Here is a 21,779-nt window from a genome sequence, read left to right on the forward strand (position 1 = left end):
GTTGATAACCTTATTGACATGATCGATGGATGGAATTTAGAAAGAAATTGAGAATGTTTCTCAAAATTGATTCAGTTTTTAAAGAATTAGATTAGCTCTTTTGATCAATGACTTTTATGATCAAATTCACATGAAATCAACCTTTATGAAGAAAGTTAAGTTCCTAATACTATTGCCTTTACTTTCTAACTTTGTCTAAATTTGGTTAATCCAATGGAGTAGGTTATTCATGGGAATGTTCTCTCTCATCCATCCTTGCCAGATAAATAGATTAGATAGAATGATTAGGTAGAACAATTGCTTTATTATATCTTGTTCCAAAAAGTTTTATGGAAAGGTTTAGGATCTCAGGTTCTTTTGTAAAATTGTGTTGGCTAAGGTATTAAATTGGGGTTACTCTCTTCTTACATACGGTATCATAGCCCTTCTGTTTCTCAGTGTAAAATGGGCTGCTTGCAAAACTGGGCCAGTGTCAAAAGATTAGATGTATTAGAAGTGTTAGATTTCTGTTTACAGATGGATTCATAAGCATGCCTAGAGATAAGAAAATCATGCTTCTAATAGTTCACCCAAACTATTTTTGGAAGTTTTCTATGGGGAAATTTTGGCATGGGGCTCTGTAAAAATGTCCAGAACACTGATAGAGTATGGAATGACCATTTTCCCCTGAAGGCTGTCTTCTACCAGATTTGAAAATATTTTTTCAGGTTGATGGAATGGTTTCTAAATTAAGAACCATTGGCAACGGGAAAGGGATAGCAGAAGACAAATTGCTAGCCTTTCTTTGTGATGGTCTGCAGGGCAAGTAGGGAGGTGAATAAGCAATGCATGTTCTCTTTTACTTGTTACTTTCCTTTCTTCATTTAAGATCATTTTAAAGGATAAAAGGTAAGTTATCACAAATAAATTAATAAGAAACACTATGAGGTGAAATAGATAAGTGAATAAAAACAAGAGAGGTGGGACTTCCCTGGTGGTGCAGTGGTTAAGAATCCACCTGCCAATGCAGGGGACACGGGTTCGATCCCTGGTCCAGGAAGATCCCACATCTGCGGAGCAACTAAGCCTGTGTGCCACAACTACTGAGCCTGCGCTCTACAGCCCACTAGCCACAACTACTGAACCTGTGTGCCACAACTGCTGAAGCCCATGTGCCTAGAGCCCATGCTCCACAACAAGATAAGCCACCACAATGAGAACCACACGCACCGCAACGAAGAGTAACCCCCATTTGCCGCAGTTAGAGGAAGCCCGCGTGCAGCAACAAAGACCCAACACAGCCAAAAATAAATAAAATAAAATAAATAAATTATAAAAATAAAAGAGGCAGAGAGGATATCAACTGATGAATGGACAAATAAAATGTGGTATGTCCACACAATGGAATGTTATTTGGCAATAAAAATAAGAAGTAAAACAGTGAAAAATGCTACAATGTGGATTAAAACATTATGCTAATAAAGAAGCCAGTCACACAAGACCACATATTATGTGATTCCACTTATATTAAATGTCAAAATAGTCCAGTCGGGCTTCCCTGGTGGTGCAGTGGTTGAGAGTCCGCCTGCCACTGCAGGGGACATGGGTTTGAGCCCTGGTCCGGGAAGATCCCACATGCTGCGGAGCAGCTAAGCCCGTGCGCAATAACTGCTGAGCCTGTGCTGTAGAGCCTGCAAGCCACAACTGCTGAGCCTATTTTCTGCAACTGCTGAAACCCGCGCGCCTAGAGCCTGTGTTCCGCAACAAGAGAAGCCACTGCAATGAGAAGCCCGCGCACCGCAACGAAGAGTAGCCCCCGCTTGCCACAACTAGAGAAAAGCCCACGGGCAGCAACGAAGACCCAATGCAGCCAAAAATAAATAAATAAATATATTAAAAAAACAAAGTAGTCCAGTCCATAGATACAGAAAATAGATTAGTGTTTGCCTACAGCTAGGGGTGATCCAGGGACCTGCAGTGGGGGTGGGGTGATTGCTAAGAGATGAAAGATTTTGTGCGGGGTAATGAAGATATTCTGAAGTTGTGGTGAAGGGTGTACGACTCTGAATATACTAAAGGCTATTCAGTGCTTTCATCAGTAGCCTCCATAGTAGCCTCAGGGTGACCGCTGCAATTCCTGGTATCAAGTGCAGGCCATATGTCCAAAGCAAGGAAGAGCTTTCTATAATGTCCCTTTTGTCAGTTAGGATTTTTTTGAAACCTCCAGCAAACTTCCCATGTTTCTTACTAGTCAGAATCACTTGCAGGGGGAATGAAAGTGCTAGGCTTGCTTAGACCTATCACAATTCACCTCTTGTTGACTAATAAGGGCTTAAAGAGTTGTCCTTAAAGTATGTGCCCACCAGATATCTAAACAGAACTGCCGTTTAGTCTGGGGCCTGAGGACTTCAAAACTTAAGGAGAAGCTTCTTTTCTGATCCGTGTTAAAACAGTAAGGAAGACTTGGAGTCAACTCTACTGCAGTTGAGGAGAGAGATCACTCATCGCTGAACACAGGGAGAGGTGGGGATTTATAGCCAACAAGCGGGATCAAGAGGTTGGTGGATGGAAAATTACTAAGAGGAGACATCAAGGGTAGGGGGATTCATGCTAAACTGGTTGTTCCTGCCAGCAGCATGTGCTTGTCTGGAAGATTAAACTATGCATGTCTAAGTACGCAGGCTGGTACAGTGAAACTATGAATGGCTCATTAAATCATTTATGGTTTCTTTGGTCGCTCACTCTCCTATTTGGATAACCAGTGATTCTAGAGCTCCTTGCAGCGGGGTTGTCTGCACTTGTCAGTTTGAAACCAAGGCCAAAACAGGTTTCTTGCTAAAAGAAGGCGAAGGAATTAGCTATCAAAAGTGGGGATGAGGAACTTGATCAGATACCAAGAGTCGATCAGGTGTCAAGTGTGGAAGCATTCTTGATAAACTGACTTAGCAGGATTCTTGTGAAGACTGGGCCTGGCAAGGGCAAGACAGAAGGCCAAAGTTGAGGCCTAGTCAAAAACAGGGCTCAGAGAAGCGTAACTGAAGTTCGGTCAAGGAGAAAGTCTTTGTCACAGCTCCAGTTGGGTGTTGTTTTCTTTTTTCACTCTTTCTCAGTCTTATTTTGTGATTAAAGGCTGACAACGTAAAGTACCTTTCATCAGGTCTTTAATGCAATGTAGGTTTTTCTTTAACTACTTTTACTTCAAAATATGATGTACACCTATTCACTGAAAAAAAAATGTAGAGATAAATTGTACAACATATTCTCTTTATTTCTGCATTTCTTTAAATGAGATGAAGTGTGTGGTCTTCATTAATTATTTAAATTAGAACTTTGACTCACAGACACAGTACTAACAGACCAATTTCAGTAAAATAAGATGGAATTGTGAACATGGCAGCTTCTACAAAACCTGAACCAGTATAATCAAAATGCTGACCATTGACAGAACCTGCCATTCCTATATAATATGCACTTAAGATACTTTAAAAGCAAATTTCTGCTCAGATACCTTAAAATATGACAATGCAGTGACTGTTTTATTTAGAATAGAATCAGAACAGGGGAAATGCATGTATAGTTAATTTTAAAATGCAAACCTGTGCAGTCCCCAACCTAAGAACCTGAGAGAATCCCGAAGTTCCTTTGTTACGTAGATGTTTTGGTTCTCCAAACACATTCTCTCCTAGGAAGCAATGTCACAATGATGGTTAAGTTAACAGGTTAGTCCCGAGAGACTGTTTAGGCCATTGAACTTTATATAATTGAACTTTATGTTAATAGTAACCATAAGCCTTTCTGAACCTGTGATTGGAAGGAATAGGGAGTGGGGGCTTGAGCTTTGGCATGAGCGGTTTCTAGTTGTACTGAGGAGGGTTTGATGTTAGTGGAGGAGACTGGCAGAAACAGCTTGCTTGTGAAGAGGTGGGGAATGCATCTGAGACTAGGGGTACAGTGATTATATAGTTTGTAAGTCTTCAGTGGCTGGTAAATGAATGCACCTTAAAAATACTCCAACTTGATATGTACTTTTTGAAAGGCTTATCACAGTAAATATAGCTCTTTAGGCAAACATGCAGTTTATTAAAGTGGTTCAGTTACCATGGCAACATATCTGGAATTTATAGCTCCTTATTTTGAGAGGGCTTCATTTCTACTTTCTGAGGCACTAAAGTCCAAGGCTAAAGTTCTTAACAGCCTCCAGTCTCATTGTGTGAATTTTTATTGTTTAGAAAACTTAGACATACAAAATTTAGCTTGCAGAATCAATCTTGTGACTTCATAGTCATATGCATGAATTTTAAATAGGTATTTTTCAATTTCAAAATGCCCCCGTTTTAAAATTTTTTTAGTTATTATCAAAGCTACATATGATCATAATTTAACGAGAAGAAATAGACATTTCCAAAAATAATGGTCCCCTAAACTTATTATTCCCCAGAGGCAACCACTTTCTTTTCTTTTAGCTGATTTTTTGGGGATTTACTTCAAATCCCTCAGCAATGTGTTTATCTTGCTTCTTGGTGTGTATTACTGCTTGCTTTGTAATTTGAGCTGTCATCTATTGGCTTCCCAATATGGAAGATACAATTTTAGCTCTTTCACCCCTCAGCCCCACCCTCACACCCAGACCTTTCCCCTATTCCCATTCTTCTAACAAAGTGATAGGTAGGGAGGTAGGTAGATTGATAAATTGACAGATCAATCTATCAATAGAAAGAGTTGAAGAGATACAGTTTTACTAATTTTATAGAAATGTATACTAATTTTGGCTTGATCACTATTCACCATGTATATTATTAGAACCATGTTTATAATATTTACAGATGAACCGTGTAATATACTATCGATATACTATGGATATTTTCTTTTTTCTTTTACAACTCATTTTCACTAATTCATCCTCAAACTTTACCTTAGTCGTTCAGTCTTCTCTCAGTACCTGTAAACATTAGAATTGCATTAATTTTATCTTCTTAAACAAATCTTCCCTGCAGCATTTGATCAGCTGCAGTCTGGACCATTGCTGTTTGGATCTGTTGCAGAGCTCTCATCCAGGGGTTTTTCTTTATTTCTCCTGTGTGCTGAATTACCTCTTTTTTTTACATATATATTACTTTCTTTATTTGTTTACTCCATTGTTTAGCTGGACCACATTCTCTAGTAGCCTCCCAAGAAAGCGTATATTGGAGGTAAATTGTTTGAAACCCCTGCATATTTGAAAATGGCTTTGTTCTACTTTTATATCTGATTTTTCATTTGGCTGAACATAAATTGTTAGTTAGAAATCACTTTCTCTCAGAATTTTCAGTATTGATGTTGAGATATCCAATGCAATTCAAATTTTTTATTTTGTTTTGTTTGTGAAATCTATTCTTCCCCTCTCTGGAAGCTTAGAGAATCGTTTGTTTGTTCCCAGTGTTCTAAAATTTCATGATGATGGGCCTCGCTCTGGATCCATTTTCATCCATTGTGAAGGATCTTCAGTGGGCATTTTACAGTTTCCATTTTGGAAACTTACAGCTTTAAGTTCTATAAAATATTCTTAATTTTTTTATTATTTCCTTTTTTTCTGTATTGTTTTCTGGAACTTTTATTTTTCATATATTGCCCTCATGGCCTGGTTCTATAATTTTCTTATATTTTATATTTTCTGTATTTTTTTCCATCTACTTCCTGGAAGATTTTCTTAGCTTAGTAACCAGTGCATTTTTAATTTCTGCTACTATATTTTTACTCTTCAAGAGTACTCCCCCACCCCCCCAACTCTTCCCTTTTTTGTAGCATCCTGTTCTTGTTTTATAAATGTAATCTCTTCTAGTTTTTTTCCTCTCTCTGCATAGTTTATCTGTTCATATAGGTTGCTTTCCATAAATGTCTGGTGATCCTTGGTTGTTTGCTTATATTTACAAGTAAGACATTAAATGCTGACTAGAAGCTCTTCGTGGATATGTCTTGTAAACTATGGCCTTCAATAAAAAGTGATCTGATTGGGATGTCTTGTTGAGGAACCCCAATATCAATATCTTTAGTCTTTTGTCTTTGGTCAGATATTCTAGAAAAGGATCATTTTATATGATTCTGCTCCCCTGCCTAGACGACATAAGCCTGTTTGTCTGTTTTGGAACCCTTGGGGATAAGAAGGGGGAGGGGGAGGGATAGATCTCAGCCTTTATTATGTAACTTTCATTTAATTCCCATGATTTTTGCAGGATGACCTACCATCAGTGTAGGATTCCTCCATCTAGATACCCTCTATTTTGCCCTTTCCAGAAAATAAATCTATAGTTTTCTGCCAGGATGGATTGGGAAGTCATCTATTATGTGGACTACGTAGAGAAAGGATATGGATCAGTGTTGCACATATTCAGCTACTTAAACAATCTTTCAAACAATCCTCCTGTTTTAGCCACACCCCGATCCTCACTTCCAGAGGTGACATTTCCTGATCACTTTCAGATCACTCCATTTTAAATCAGGTACTTCTCAACACTCCGTACTGGCAGCTTAAGAACTGTCAGGTTGGCTAATCAGTTACCAGGCATCTGTCTACTTTTTAGCTTCCAAAGTTTTGTTGCTATTGATCTGTCTCCAATTTTCTTTTTCTCTATACATTTTTCTATCATTTAAATATAGCACTGAGAAGGAGTGGAGGTTAAATATATTCAGCCTGCTATCTTTTCCCAAAATGTCTAACTAGTTTTTCACAGTTAAGAGACACTATATTCATGTTTTAAATTTAATTCATGCTATCCACTTTAAATTTAACTCCTATTTAATTCATCTCATATTGATTTCTTACTCTTAATTGGTAACCTGGCCTCAAGTTAACTAAGAAAACCCTATTCAGTATGAACTTGTTTGATTTTTCTCCCTTCTACCTCACAATTTTTTTGTATTCCTCCCTGTTCTCTCTTGTGCTCTTAATCGCATTACTCCGGCCTCTTCTGAGAACTTCTGCATCCTAGAGGCAAGCTAAATCCCCTCATTTTCCATTTCTCTTAGCCTTTCTGCACCTTCAACAACCTATTTGTAAACCTACCTAAGTTTCTTAGTTTAAAAAAATGAATAGCCCAACTTTTCATAATCTTTAAACTTCAGCCCAGCTTTCTTACTTTTTCAGTCTTTCCCACACACAAAAAAATGTCATTTGACTTTTTATCTTCCATTTTCTCCTTCACTCTATTCCACTTAGTCTTCTATATGAGCCCTTTTTTAAAAAAATATTTATTTATTTATCTTGACTGTACTAGGTTTTCATTGCGACATGTGGGATCTTCCTTGCAGCATGCGGGATCTTTAGTTGCAGCATGCAGGCTCTTAGTTGCGGCATGCAGACTTCTTAGTTGCAGTATGCATGTGGGATCTAGTTCCCTGACCAGGGATTGAACCCAGGCCCCCTGCATTGGGAGGGCAGAGCCCTACCCACTGGACCACCAGGAAAGTCCCTATATGAGCTTTTTTTGAAAATTACTTTCTAAACAAAACCACCAACCCCTTCCTGGCCACAGCCAACTTGACTACCTACTTTCCTTTGAGACTCTTTCCCTGTCTTGTTTTTTAAAATCTAATTCTTATCTTGCTCTTGTTTTACTTCTCAGTTTTTTTCCCTCTCTTGTCCCTCTTCTTCCGTGTACTCCTTTACTTGTGGGCTTCTACTTTAAGCTACCTAGAGAACAAAACAATGAAAAGTTCATAGAAACTTACTGATTTTCCAAGTTTTTCTTGCTTTATTAAAGAAAATGACATGATTTTTTAGTAAACATTTTTATGACATTAATAAGGTTTAACTTTTAATATTTAGGCAGGTGCTGTAAAGGATTATATTAAGATGATGCTTCGGAATGATTTGCTTAAATTTCTGGTTTTTGCACATCATTTAAGCATGCTCCAAGCTTGCACAGAAGCCGTCATAGAAAACAAGGTATGTTACCATAATTCTATAAAGTACTTCTTAGAATGCAGGGGGGTTTTTTGTTTTTTGTTTTGTTTTTTCGGTACATGGGCCTCTCACTGTTGTGTCCTCTCCCGTTGCGGAGCACAGGCTCCAGACGCGCAGGCTCAGCAGCCATGGCTCACGGGCCCAGCCACTTCGCAGCATGTAAGATCTTCCCGGACCGGGGCATGAACCCGCGTCCCCTGCATCGGCAGGCAGACTCTCAACTACTGCGCCACCAGGGAAACCCTAGAATGCAGTTTTTAATTTACTAAACATCAATTGTAGTTTTATAACTGAGCTTTTTGGCCTTCTTTAGATGATGGGATGGTATTATATCTATAAATTATTATTATGTATTTTTATTGCAGTTATACTAATATTATATTTCTGTTGTATTGATAATATACTATTAAGTTTTCCCTTTTATACCAGTCATAATTTTCCACTGATCAAATTATCTGGATTGATTAAAATATGCTGCCTTGATAGGCTATAATGTGAATTCTGGTTTTGTTACTGGACCATTTGAGATTGGTATAGGCAGTTAAAATTTTTTGTTTACCAACATGGTGGCCTTAGAATGTGGGTGATTTTGAGGGGAAAAAAGAATGATTTCAGCCAATTTTAGTGCCCAGCCGCAGTCATACCTTTTAAACTTCCAGGCAGCCTACTCTATAGAATATGATTATTAAGATTTAATGTAGGTGGGTTTGAAACATATGCCCAGGTAAGCGCCACCAAACCTGCTGGCCTCACTGCATTCTATTCCGTCCACCTTGTTTTCCAACAGCCCTATCGGCCACAGCATCTGCCATTTTTTCTTTCAGAGTGTAAACCTGGTTACATCCAGTGTAAACGTGTCATATGTGCTAAGGGCTTCCAGAGGTGCTCTGAATCGGCCAGAGAAAGTTCCTGACAAATTATATGAGCTTAATATACATGTAGCAGCAGAACCACTTGCCTGTGCAGGTGGATATTTTAAAGGGAGGAATAAAGCCATATTTTTTTTAAAACTTTGTATACATATTCAAGCATTTGCTAATATGTTCATTAACATTACCAAAGATGTAATTCTAGTGTTTTCTTCATAGAAAGATTTATGATAATATGATATAGTAAAGTGCTGTATATTAAAAAATGCTTTATCATTATCACATTGTATCTGTGAAACACCCTCCGAGGAAGAGATAATTAGCCTTAGAAATAAATTTTAAATGATTGAACAGTAACGTTAGATTTTTTATTCTGATTCATTACACCTTAAAACCACCGGAATCTTTTCTAAGTGTGTCTCTTCCCACTCCCACTTTACTGGTATGTTTAGAATCCCATTTAGCGTCACTAAGAGTTAAAAACGTAGGTAAAACTCTCCCTAGCCTGACAATGTGTTTTCTTTAGAAAGACCCTCAAAAGATTCTGTAATCTCCCTTGATGGATATTAAGTGGATCACTGGTCAATTTATATCTGTTTTGTGAAGACATAGAAAGTTGATAAGGGGCATTCTATTTAATGATTAACTTGATGATTCCCTTATAAAACTGAGTATTTGTTTGTCTCAACTATTTAAGGCAACGTTTTCCATAAAAATGCATATAAAAATGAGGCAATTTGAAATTCAGGGCTTATATTTGTTTTTACAAAGTTGAGTAATAAGTTCTTTTTAGCTATTCTAACACACACTGATTGCTCCTTTTTCTTAACTCACATCGTTCTTAAAAGATAGCACTGTTCAGTTTAGCATTTAATGTTTCCTCACTTTGTAAAAATGTATTTGGGTGTCTTGGTTCCCTACCTCAGTGGAGATGACCATGTCACATATTTCTTTTAAGTTTAATAATGTGAGAAAAGAGAATTCAAATGGTACATTAAAAAAAATGTTTTCCCAGTTAATGTTGCGACATTTCCGGACTACTCTTCATGAATCCCTAATACATGGGCAGAATCTTCTTTTTCTTTTCTCACATGTCTGACTTTACTTTTACTTTGGAATTAGTGATCCTGTTACTTTAGAATTAGTCTGATCCATGATTTAAAGTTTGCTTATTAATTTACATAGAATGTTACTGATAACAACATTAGCTTAATCCAGTAATGATTATAGAGCTCCTGTTATATATGTGGCGTCACACCTGGCATTGATGGTATGAAGATGAACTAGACATAGATCCCACTCTCAAGTAGCTTAAAAGATTTAAAAATACAAAATTGTTATAAGAAGCTTTAAAGAAATCTGGTTAAGATTCTTCTTGTATTGGCCTTTCTCACCTCCTGAGATGACCCACACTCTGTCTGGGGAGTGTGTTTCTCTCTGAATAAATCCGCTTCTTGCCTATCACTTTGTCTCTCACTGAATTCTTTCTGTGATGAGACATCAAGAACCTGAGCTTCATTAAGTCCTGACACCAGCTAGACCAACTCCCGCTCATCGTCAACACCATTGCGGATGCCTTCTGTGCTGTTTCTTAGCAACAACTTTTTGGGCACTATCATCTGGTTGGGAGACTGCCTTGGAAGGGATAACATTTAAAATCGATCCAGGACTTCTACTACTGAATACATACTTCAGAGAAACTGACACAGGAACACAAAGAGACAGAGACATCTGTGAAGGTATTCCCTGCAGCACAGTTTGCAATACCCCAGAAGTGGAAACAACTGTCTATCAAACAACAAATAGAGTACTATGATATTAGTAAAAAAAAAAAAAATTCTTCTTGTGTAACATTTACTAACCTGTCATCTTCACCACTTTCTGTTTTATTATGTGAACATAAAAATAAGCTGTAAAATATGTATAATAAGATGGATGCATAGGAGCTTGTCCTAATTTTGCCATTTCCCTTGTTGTTGGTGGTAGACTCGTTACATTAGGATTGATGGAAGTGTCCCATCTTCAGAAAGAATACATCTGGTTAATCAGTTTCAAAAGGATCCTGAGACTCGTGTGGCTATTCTAAGCATTCAGGCTGCTGGTCAGGTAAGAAGTTTCAGGTCTAAATTTGATAATGAATTGTTGAGATGATAAAAATGTCAAGATGATTAACCATAGCTATAACTTTATATCTGGTGTGATAAATATTCATTCTGCTTTGGAGAGTGCTAGAAAGTGTAACAGAAGGAGACCTCAACACCTCTGACTAAGCTTCCTAAATTTTCAAGGAGATAATTTCCTAAAAGAATATAGCTAGTGTGATTATAATACTTTTCCATGATCTTTTCCTTCCTTTGAATTTGCGTAGACTTTTCTCATCCCTTTCTTTATAGCACTTATCTTTGGTTGTTTTCATCAGAGTCTGTGAGACAAGGTGGCCTGAGGGAAAAGAACTCTTCTGTCTTTCTGAACTTTTCATAGAGTGCCCTTGGTTTGTCCTTTAGAGTTAGGTTTGGCTGTAAGTAAATGAAAACCCAAATTAAGAATGACTTAAATCACAAAGTTTTATTCTCTGATATAGGCAGTCTAAGGCTAGCATGGTAGCACTTAGGCCCCTTCTGGTTTTCTGCTTTACCACTCCTAGCAGATATCTCTTTTTTTTTTTAATTTAATTTAATTTTTTTTATACAGCAGTTTCTTATTTGTCATCCATTTTATACACATCAGTGTATACATATCAATCCCAATAGCCCAATTCATCACACCACCATCCCCACCCCCCGCGGCTTTCCCCCCTTGGTGTCCATACGTTTGTTCTCTACATGTGTGTCTCAATTTCTGCCCTGCAGACCGGTTCATCTGTACCAATTTTCTAGGTTCCACATACATGCGTTAATATATGATATTTGTTTTCCACTTTCTGACTTAACTTCACTCTCTGTGACAGTCTCTAGGTCCATCCACGTCTCTACAAATGACCCAATTTCATTCCTTTTTATGGCTGAGTAATATTCCATTGTATATATGTACCACACCTTCTTTATCCATTTGTCTGTCGATGGGCATTTAGGTTGTTTCCATCTAAGAGGGCTGCTAGAGCTTATCCATCACATCTGCGATCCAGGCAGTTGACTGGAGAAAGGCATGCTGTATCTCACTGGCCTGCAGTTAGTCCCAGGGCCACAACTAACTTCAAGGGAAGTTGGAGAAAGTAACTGTTATTCCAATTAGTCATATTAAACATCAGGTGTCACATTACAAAGGAACAAGAAAAGAATAGATATTAGTCTCTGCCACCCTGTGTAAGAGGGGATCCTTCTGGATGTCTTTCCTACTAACATTCTAAAATATTTTGATGTAAACGTCTAAGCCAGGATATTTAACATAGGGAAAAGTAATTGAGCATATTGCTGTTAAATATCCAACCTGCTACATGGCATATCTGGCAGCTTCTGTGGATTCCGGAATCTGGACCAGGGCCAAAGTTCTCCTTTTACCCAGCTAACTGATGTATATAAAACTGTATATATAGTGAGAATCCATGAGGATGAAGAAGTTCTAGAACTAACTCACTAGGAGTTCTAGCCAAAAGGAGGGTTGTCTCAACACTTTCCTCATGTTGGATTAAATTTCCAGTAATCTAGTGTTATATCTGTTAGAATATTTCAGCCGTAGAGAATATCATCAAAAAGAGCCTAAAAGTAGAAATGGAATACTGATAGCTCAGGAGAAGATAAGTAGGAGGAAGCTGGGCAGGAGAGTCTTAGAGTGACCTGATAAAAGACTTTCTGAAATTAAGATTTTGCAAGGCACTCACATTTTATTCAAGGCTGTATTCCTGAAGACCTTGTATAGTTCAAAACTCATATACTTGAATACTAATATCTTCATAGCAATAAAGGAAGGTATTGTAGAAAGGGCTTTGTTTTGGAGGTTTGTGACTCTTCCATTGTAATTTAGTAGCATCTTTTTTTTTTTTTTTTGGCCATGCAGCGCCACAGGTAGGATCTTAGTTCCCTGACCAGGGATCGAACCCATGCCCCTGCAGTGGAAGCACGGAATTTTAATCACTTACTGCCAGGGAAGCCCAATTTAGTATCATCTTTGTGTGACGTTGATCCTGCCAATGTCAACGTGGATTCTTGTATGGTCCTATGATACTTGTTACACACTTAAAGGTGTCCATCTTTAAATATCAATACTACTTAATTTTTCTGCATTACTCTCAATGTGTGGCATTTTATATCCTAAACAGCAGCACAGTTTAGCATGGTGTGTATTTGACTCTCTCCATGTTTTTATTACTTCTAAGTTCAGCTTGAGAACTGGTGCCGCCATTTAATGAATGCTAGTATGATGGTATGTGATATAAAAATACTTCAAGTTAAAATAACAGCACAGCGGTCACAACAGTCACTTATAGAAGTTCCAGTACACGTGAACAACAGCATAGATTGGATTAGATGACACTTCGAAAGTATAGTAGGTATTTCTGCTGACCACCTAATATCACTTACCACTATGTAGCAATAGCGTAATTATGGTCCACATTTCGCTCGGCCTATCCACTTTAAAGTCATGCATTTTTGACACATTTTTAGTTTGAGGAGATTTGCATTATTTCATATATTAATTGTAAAACAAGACTTAGTTAATATTTTTAATGTTACACTATTTCAAACTGATATAAAATGCAATTGCACAAAAATGCAGTTGTGTTTTATACATCAAGATACAAGTCAGTAAATGTCAGAGTCTTTGGGATGCAACATGAGAAATTCCATAGAAAGAAAAGAGTGTGACTGTAGACATGATTTTCTTGCTTTATAGAACAGCAGTATGAATTAAATGAATAGAGGATGTCATTGCTGTCATAGTTGCCATGGATACCATGTGTTAGAAATTATATTCTCATTTATAATATATTTTATTAGATTTTCCAGTGGTAATGTGAATCCAGTCTTCATCAGAGGTTCAAGTGATTTTATTTATATATGTATCCATTAAACTGACTTTTGAAATATTGAAGTACCTTTTAAATGTGTTCTTTGTAGTTCACCTGGCTGTCTTGCAATAAGCAGTCTTCATTTGCCTTTCATGAATTAAATTTTCTTAATTTGGCTTAAAATGAAAGACTCATTTGTTTTTAAGTCCTTCAGTGTTCTCTTGTCCATTGAACATACTCAAAAGACTTTATTATATATGGTTCTATGCTAAATTCTCAGTTTATTTGCATCTCAGTTTCTTTATTTTGCTTAGGGTTTGACATTTACTGCTGCAAGTCATGTTGTATTTGCTGAGTTGTATTGGGACCCTGGACACATAAAACAAGCAGAAGACCGTGCTCACCGGATTGGACAGTGCAGTTCTGTGAATATTCACTACCTTATTGCAAATGGGACTCTAGACACCCTTATGTGGGGAATGTTGAATCGCAAGGTAAAGCTTGAATTTAAACCAGGTTACCACTTACTCATTATTACCCATAGCCTGCATGAGTTAAGAGGCTGAGTTTTAGTGTTTTCAGGCAAAGGATATCGAAGTACACTAAGATATTGATGTTGATAGGGACCAAGTCCAGAAAAGGCTTCAATTGGTAGTACTCTACCTGCTATCCTCAGTAATGAGAGACAGACATGAATTTATGTGTGTTCCTATTGTCTTCCAAGCCCTTCTTCTACCATTTTAGCAGCTAGGGGAGGAAGAGCTAGTAAGGAACTAAAATGCTTTCAAACCCCTTAGCTTTTTGTGAGCTAAGAATAAACCCTTTTTCAACAGGATTCTTGAGTTCCGGGCTAAATTTTGGACAGAGGACAGCCTGTACCCGGATTCTAGCAAAGGTATTAGGGATGTTGCTTGCTCCGTCCACTCAGCTGTCTCTTCTCCCCAACCTTGAGGGATGTTTATAGAAAGGACTTGACTAAGGTCTAGAGGATGGCTTTCAAGCACTGAGTATAGATATTCAAAATGGCCAATCATATGTATGTTCAATTTCAAAGTTTATAAATATTAGAATAAAAGTTTTTATGAGAAAAGCAAATAGTATAGCTTCTCTAGTTAACCTTTTCCTCATTAAGCATAGGAATCATTGACTTGGCAATTTGGTTGTAATTATAAATAATTATATTACTAAAGCCCTTGATAAGTTGAAACAGTAAGATTTTCTTTATTGGATTGCTTGTGATTTAAATGCAAAATCAAGTTACTACTTAGTAAATGTCAGCTGTGAGGTGACCTGTTGTAAAATTCATATATTTTATCATCTTACAGGCTCAGGTTACAGGGAGCACACTGAATGGTAGGAAGGAAAAACTTAAGGCTGAGGAGGGTGATAAGGAAAAATGGGATTTCCTGCAGTTTGCTGAAGCTTGGACTCCAAATGAAAAGTCTGAAGAGCTCAGGAATGAAATGTTGTTCACTCATGTAAGATTATATGACATTCTTTTCAATTGTTTTTAATATATAACTTTATCATATATTGTTTTAAATAGCAATTTTCAATCGTTCATGCTATTGAAAAGCCTCCACATAAAGGTGGAAAAACTCTAAGAACTAAAAGATGACTTTGATTATAAGGAGGCTGCAACAGTGGCTTGTATCTTCCAACAGTTATAGATCAGTGCTTACTGTTCATGTCCTTAGAAAAACAAGCTAAGTAGAATCCAGCCTTAAGAAGAAAATATGGGAGACTATCTCTGTGACCCTGAGGGTAGGGAAAGATGTATTAAATTTGCCACAAAAAGTAACATACACAAGTCACATACTCAGTAAAGATATTTGCATTACAGTGTCCAAAGTATATAAAGAATTTATACAATTCAATTAGTAAAGCAAACAAGCCAACAGAAAAATAGGCAAACAATGTGAGCATCAGAGGAGACCAGAATAGGAAAAAACATGAAAAGAAACTAGCTTCACCAAAATAAGACAAATTCATAAAGGTACCCTTTTCTCTTTACAATCAGTATGTAATCTATGGTGTGATACTTTGAGATCACGTGACTATCCTGTTCCCCAAACTTTCACACAGTGGTTTTAGCATTCATTGATCTTTGCCTGAACCAGTTTTGAAATAGTGTTTTTTCCAATTCCATCATTGCTTCTTTATTTATTAGCTGTTCTGTGAAGAAAAGCTTTTCATTTAAAAAAAAATATCATTATGAACTTGGGGATTCTATTATTATTATTTAGTGTGTTATAATCTTTGCCTTTTTTTTTTTTTTTAAAGATCTGGTTAGTGGAAGCTCCTTTATTTTATTTTATGTTTTGGTTTGGTTTTTTTTGTTGTTGTTTTTGGGGTTTTTCTATTGAAGTATAGTTGATTTACAATATTGTGTTTCAGGTCTAAAGCAAAGTGATTCAGCTATATATATATATATATATATATATATATATATATATATATTCAGATTATTTTCCATTATAGGATCTTACAAGATATTGAATATAGTTCCCTGTGTTATACAGTAGGATCTTGTTGTTTATCTATTTTATGTATAGTAGTTTGTATCTGTTAATCCCATACTCCTAATTTATCCCTCCCCTCCCTCCCTTTCCCCTTTGATATTCATAAGTTTGTTTTCTATCTGTGAGTCTGTTTCTGTTTTACAAATAAGTTCAATTGTATTATATTTTAAATTCTACATATAAGTGATAATCATATGATACTTGTCTTTCTCTGACTTACTTCACTTAGTATGATAATCTCTAGGTTTATCCATGTTGCTGCAAATGGCATTATTTCATTCTTTTATGACTGAGTAGTATTCCACTGTGTGTGTTTGTGTGTGTGTGTGTATGCCACAATTTCATCTGTCAGTGGGTATTTAGGTTGCTTCCATGTCTTGGCTATTGTAAGTAGTGCTGCAGTGAACATTGGGGTGCATGTATCTTTTTGAATTAGAGTTTTCTCCAGATATATACCCAGGAGTGGGATTGCTGGATCATATGACAACTCTATTTTTAGTTCTTTGAGGAACCTCCATACTGTTTTCCATAGTGGCTGCACCAATTTACACTCCCGCCAACAGTATAGGAGGGTTCCCTTTTCTCCACACCCACTCCAGCATTATTTGTGTGTGTGTATATATATGTATTATTTGTGTGACATATATATATATACCACATATAAGTGATATCATATGATATTTGTCTCTCTCTATCTGACTTACTTCACTTACTATGATAATCTCTGGATCCATCCATGTTGCTAAAACTGGCATTATTTCATTCTTTTTTTCATTTTTAATATGGCTGAGTGATATTCCATTGTATATTTATACCACATCTTCTTAAACATGGGCATTTGGATTGCTTCTGTGTCTTGGCTCTTATAAATAGTGCTTCTATGAACATTGGAGTACATTATCTTTTCCAATTAGAGTTTTCGTCTTTTCCAGATATATGCCTGGGAGTGGGATTGCAGGATTTCTTATTTGTTGACTTTTTAATGATGGTCATTCTCACTGGTGTGAGGTGGTACCTCATTCCTACAACCAAACAATTCCATTGCTAGGGATATATTCTCCTGCGTGTGTATAAGGGTACATGTATAAGGATGTGTACCAAGTCATTTTTTAGAATGCAGAAAATTGGAAACAACCAAAATGCCTTTCAGTAGGAGAATGGCTACATAAATTGTCATAAGATACTACTTAGAAGTTAACATGAATGAATTAGGTTTATATGCATTAACATGATCAGATTTTGAAAACATAATGTTAGTTTTTTAAATGCTGAGCATACACACAAATATTATGTATTTATGAATACATATATATGTAATAATATATATAAACAAAGATTGGAAGAATACATAATAAATTTATTGCCTCTGGAAGAGGAGGAGAATGGGTCTGAGGAAGACTAAAAATGTGGTAGCAGCTTTATCAGAAATATTTTATTTCTTTCATTTTAAAAAAGTATCAGAAGTAACTATTACAATATTAGTACTTATAAATTTTGAATGGTGGGTATATGGATATTTGTTATATTCTCTGTACAGTAACAGATGCTTTTTGCAGGCCATATATAAACTGAATAAGAAATAATAGAGAAGCTCATAGTCATTCAAACTGTCTGCTTTTTTTCCTAGCCCTTCTGGAGCAATATAGTGTGAGAGTTATGGGGAGTTTAATTTTAGTTTTTGAAAAAATGGATCAGATATTATAGGAATGAAATTGAAGTCTGTACACATTTTCTCATAATGCAAAATTAAAATTTTAATGTCAAGTTTAGTTCCATAAAAACATGTTTTTTATGTGGAATCTTACTAAGTTTCTTATGTATCCTATTTGGAGGGCTAGTATATTTTTCTTTTCTAGAACACTAGAATGCCATTCTGTCAAATTTGCTAAAAAAATAGAAGAATTATTTCTAAGACATTTTTCTTTTATTTTAAAAACTTTTCTTTTAGTAGTGCTTATTATATTATATTTTGGTCTATAAAAATCAATAGATGTCATAGGTATTTAAAAAATATAACTAAAACCATGACTTGTAGCTGTTCTTTCTCTAAAATTCCCTGTTGAACTATGTCTGAGTTAGTTTCTAAGATAAATATTAAGAACTTGAAACACATCTTCCCACATTTATACATGTTTATTGTTTTTAAGTGTCTCTGAAGAAAAATGTATATCTGTGTACAAAGTTTAAAAAAAAAATTGCCTAGTCATCCTTACCAAATCTTGCTTTCCTGAATTAGGTGTTTATCTTTCATAGTTCAGTGTTACCTTGCACAGATTTCTCAATGCATGTCTTTTACACAGATGGTTTTATATAAACTGGAATCTTGTAATGTGGAGACCATTTGTTCAGTTTGCTTTGTTTTGCTTTGTATTTGTTTTTGTTTCTTTGTTTGTTGGCCAGGATGTGAAGTGTGTTTTAAAGGACCTTAGGTGAGGTTGCTGCTCATCGGTTTTTGTCTTTATACCCTCCAGCTTCATGCATCTTAAGAAATGTTCAATTTGTTGAGAGGTCCTAAGGAAATTTAACCAACATGTTTTTCTTCTGAATGTTGCCAGAATTTCAGCATTTCCTATGGGAATTTTTCTATCTATAATGATGTCTTTCAGATCCTTTTTTAAAGCCTTTAAAAAAAATTGCCTACATTTAGCATTTTTAGGATACTTCCAATTTTGCCGATTAAACTTTGCCAAATTAACTAATTTTGCCCATTGTCATCAAAAACTTGTTTAACTAAAATGTTGATAACAGTTCTAACTGGATGGTTTTTAACAGCTTATGAATATTTCTGTAGTGTCAGCATTTTAAGGAACGTTCATTTTATCTCTGTCCCAGCATCTGGCTGCTGCAGCTGGAGGTTAGAGCTGGGGCAAAGAAGAGGGACCTTCCAAGGCCAGAGGAACAGACTATGTGTTAGTCAGTGCATGGCTCAGCCCAGGCCGTCAGCTCTAGAGAAAGAAAGACCAGGAGGCTCAAACAGGAGGAGACCGGGGTGCGGAGAGTGAGTCTGCAGGGCAGGGAGAGGATGAACTGAGGCAGAAAGAGTCAGGAGACTCCAGGTCCTTGGGTCCCTAGTTCCCCATAGTCTTCTTAACCCTCCCAGTATCATCACATTCAAAATGCTGTGGACTCTATAAATGATTTTTTAGAAGGCCAATAAATGTGGTAAATTTGGCAAGTTGGTCTTCAGTGAATTGGGTTTCAGGTGGATTGACTTTCAGCATATGGGCTTTTGGCAAATTGTTTTCTGTGAATTAACCTAGAGCTAATATTAGTATGATTATGGGTCCTGGGGACAGAGAGACCTCTGGTTAGGAAGAAGAGAAGGAGGATGAGAGAATATTTTCCTGAAAAAAATTTTTATATTAGTTTTGCTCTTTCCTGCCTTCTTTCTCCCCTGGGGTTCATTCAGAGCGGCATTATTTTTGTCTCCCTCCTCTCTTAATCAGAATTCTCTGTCTGTCACATAACTCAGCTAATTTATTGGGATTAAAAAATGTATGGAACTGGGGCTAGTACTCTACCAGTATATATGGATATAGGTGTACTGGCTGTTAAATGTTAAGTATTTTGGTAACGGTCCATAGCCACTTCTTCAGTCCCTTCACTGCACTCCCTCACCCCACCGCTAGGGCCTCCTGGACCTCCTTGTTATCCTGCACAGCATGGGCCTCTAGGAGTCTGGTTCATACCCCTGCTGTAGCTGTTGCTAAGTATTTAACTAACACCCTGCATGGAATTAATCCACACAAATGTATGAGTCACAATTCTTTACCGATCCTAGATATATTTACATTTTTAAAGCAGTTATTTATTAACCCAGATGAAAGTCAAATTGAAGTCCAACTCAAATGAAAAGAAATAATTCCACCACCACAAGGAAAGCCTAGGTGGCTATCCCTTTAGTAACCAGTCCCGCCTGGGAGTCCATCACCAGGGTGACTGTCTCAGATGCAATCCACTTTCTCAAGCTTCTTCCTTTATTCTACGTTTGAATGTGCATGGCTTCTAAGTACTCTTGGTTTTGCAGTGTTTTGATTTTCCTACATTGGCTTCCATGGAGTGATAAAGCAGGGCATCTCCAGATGGAAGGAGAGAAAGGTATGAGCTATATTATTCTATATTGTCATTTCCAAGTAACTACAGGCTGTTTCTGAATAAAATAGAATGAGTGGAGTATTCAAATAGGAAGCCTGCCTCTCTAATTTTCATTTTTTCCTGCCATCATCTCAGGGGTATCCCTTCTTTTAGCCATAGCTGTGGGAAATTGGGCCCTTCCGTTAACCTCTTTAGGACCTTTTCTGGTCCTCTTTTGGCCCATAATGGATAAGAGCCAGCAGCAGCATTTATGCAGCCATTTTAAGTCCCTAGATCACTAGATGGCTTCTGAGGTCCCTTTCATTTATTTTATATATATATAAAATAATGTATCTGAAGAGAAACTTGGTGTGTAAGAGACTCATAGATAAGTAAAAGAAAGGACTCTAACCTAATATGGGTAACAAGTCCAGCTCCTGCGTAGGATAAATCTTCTTTCTGCTTGGTTTCTCTTCTCCAAATCTCGCTGAGCCAGAGCTGCTTCCATTTCGTTACTTCAGACAGTAGTTCTCTTTCCATTTTGGAACAGATCTCTAGATAGTTCCCAAATTTAGCCACACTGTGGTCTCTGCTTTCCCTCAGCAGTTGTTTTCATTTTTGTAGGCTTTTAGTTCAATTATCTCCCGATTTTCCTTTCTTCTCACTAGCCTCTCCCTGGTTGTCTCATCTTCCTTTCCTTGTGGTAGTACTTACATCTTTGACCTGGCTCACACCCTGCCTTTTCTCTGTCATAATCATTCTTAAGTCCCCTGGTCTGCTGTTCCCAAGGCCACCTAGAACATTCTTCACCCAAAGCAAATTTACATTTGAAACACCCATATTTGCATTAAAAATATACAGGATGATTACTGGTCTGCTGAAAAAAAAATTCTATGTAGTTGAAAATGAACTCTTTTTTTTTTTAATGTATTTATTTTATTTATTTTTGACTGCATTGGGTCTTTGTTGCTGTGCGCGGGCTTTCTCTAGTTGTGGCGAGTGGGGGCTACTCTTCATTGCAGTGCATGGGCTTCTCATTGAGGTGGCTTCTCTTGTTGCAGAGCACGGGCTCTAGGCACGCGGGATTCAGTAGTTGTGGCACGTGGGCTCAGTAGTTGTGGCTCGCGGGCTCTAGAGCACAGGCTCAGTAGTTGTGGCACATGGGCTTAGTTGCTCCATGGCATGTGGCGTCTTCCCAGACCAGGGCTCGAACCCATGTCCCCTGCATTGGCAGGTGGATTCTTAACCACTGCGCCACCAGGGAAGTCCCTGAAAATGAGAACTCTTAAGCACGCTGTGAAATTTAAAAATATGCCCCAAAACTTCAAAAATAAGCTTTACATTTTTTATTAAATGCCAGCATTGTACAAAATGTTTGTTTTGTTGTGAGCTAAGAAGTGCAAATAAGAAATTGTCTCATACATATAAAAAATAACCTTGTTTCCCACATA

At 37.0% G+C, this 21,779-nt stretch overlaps 1 protein-coding gene across 8 annotated transcripts in view; it reads left to right on the forward strand.

The window, feature by feature from the left end:
* Positions 1 to 21,779, forward strand: part of ZRANB3 (zinc finger RANBP2-type containing 3) — a 228,935-nt gene that overhangs the window by 185,272 nt on the left and 21,884 nt on the right. For 7 of the 8 annotated variants that reach the window (XM_073807755.1, XM_033860228.2, XM_033860227.2 and 4 more), the window contains 4 exons: positions 7,781 to 7,900; positions 10,774 to 10,893; positions 14,047 to 14,226; positions 15,058 to 15,210. In XM_073807755.1, coding sequence (XP_073663856.1) covers positions 7,781 to 7,900; positions 10,774 to 10,893; positions 14,047 to 14,226; positions 15,058 to 15,210 — 573 coding nt within the window. The remainder of the gene's footprint in view (positions 1 to 7,780; positions 7,901 to 10,773; positions 10,894 to 14,046; positions 14,227 to 15,057; positions 15,211 to 21,779) is intronic. The other variant, XM_073807756.1, reaches the window with a different exon arrangement.

This window comes from Tursiops truncatus, chromosome 7 (genome assembly GCF_011762595.2).
Source record: "Tursiops truncatus isolate mTurTru1 chromosome 7, mTurTru1.mat.Y, whole genome shotgun sequence".
Lineage (NCBI taxonomy): Eukaryota > Metazoa > Chordata > Mammalia > Artiodactyla > Delphinidae > Tursiops > Tursiops truncatus.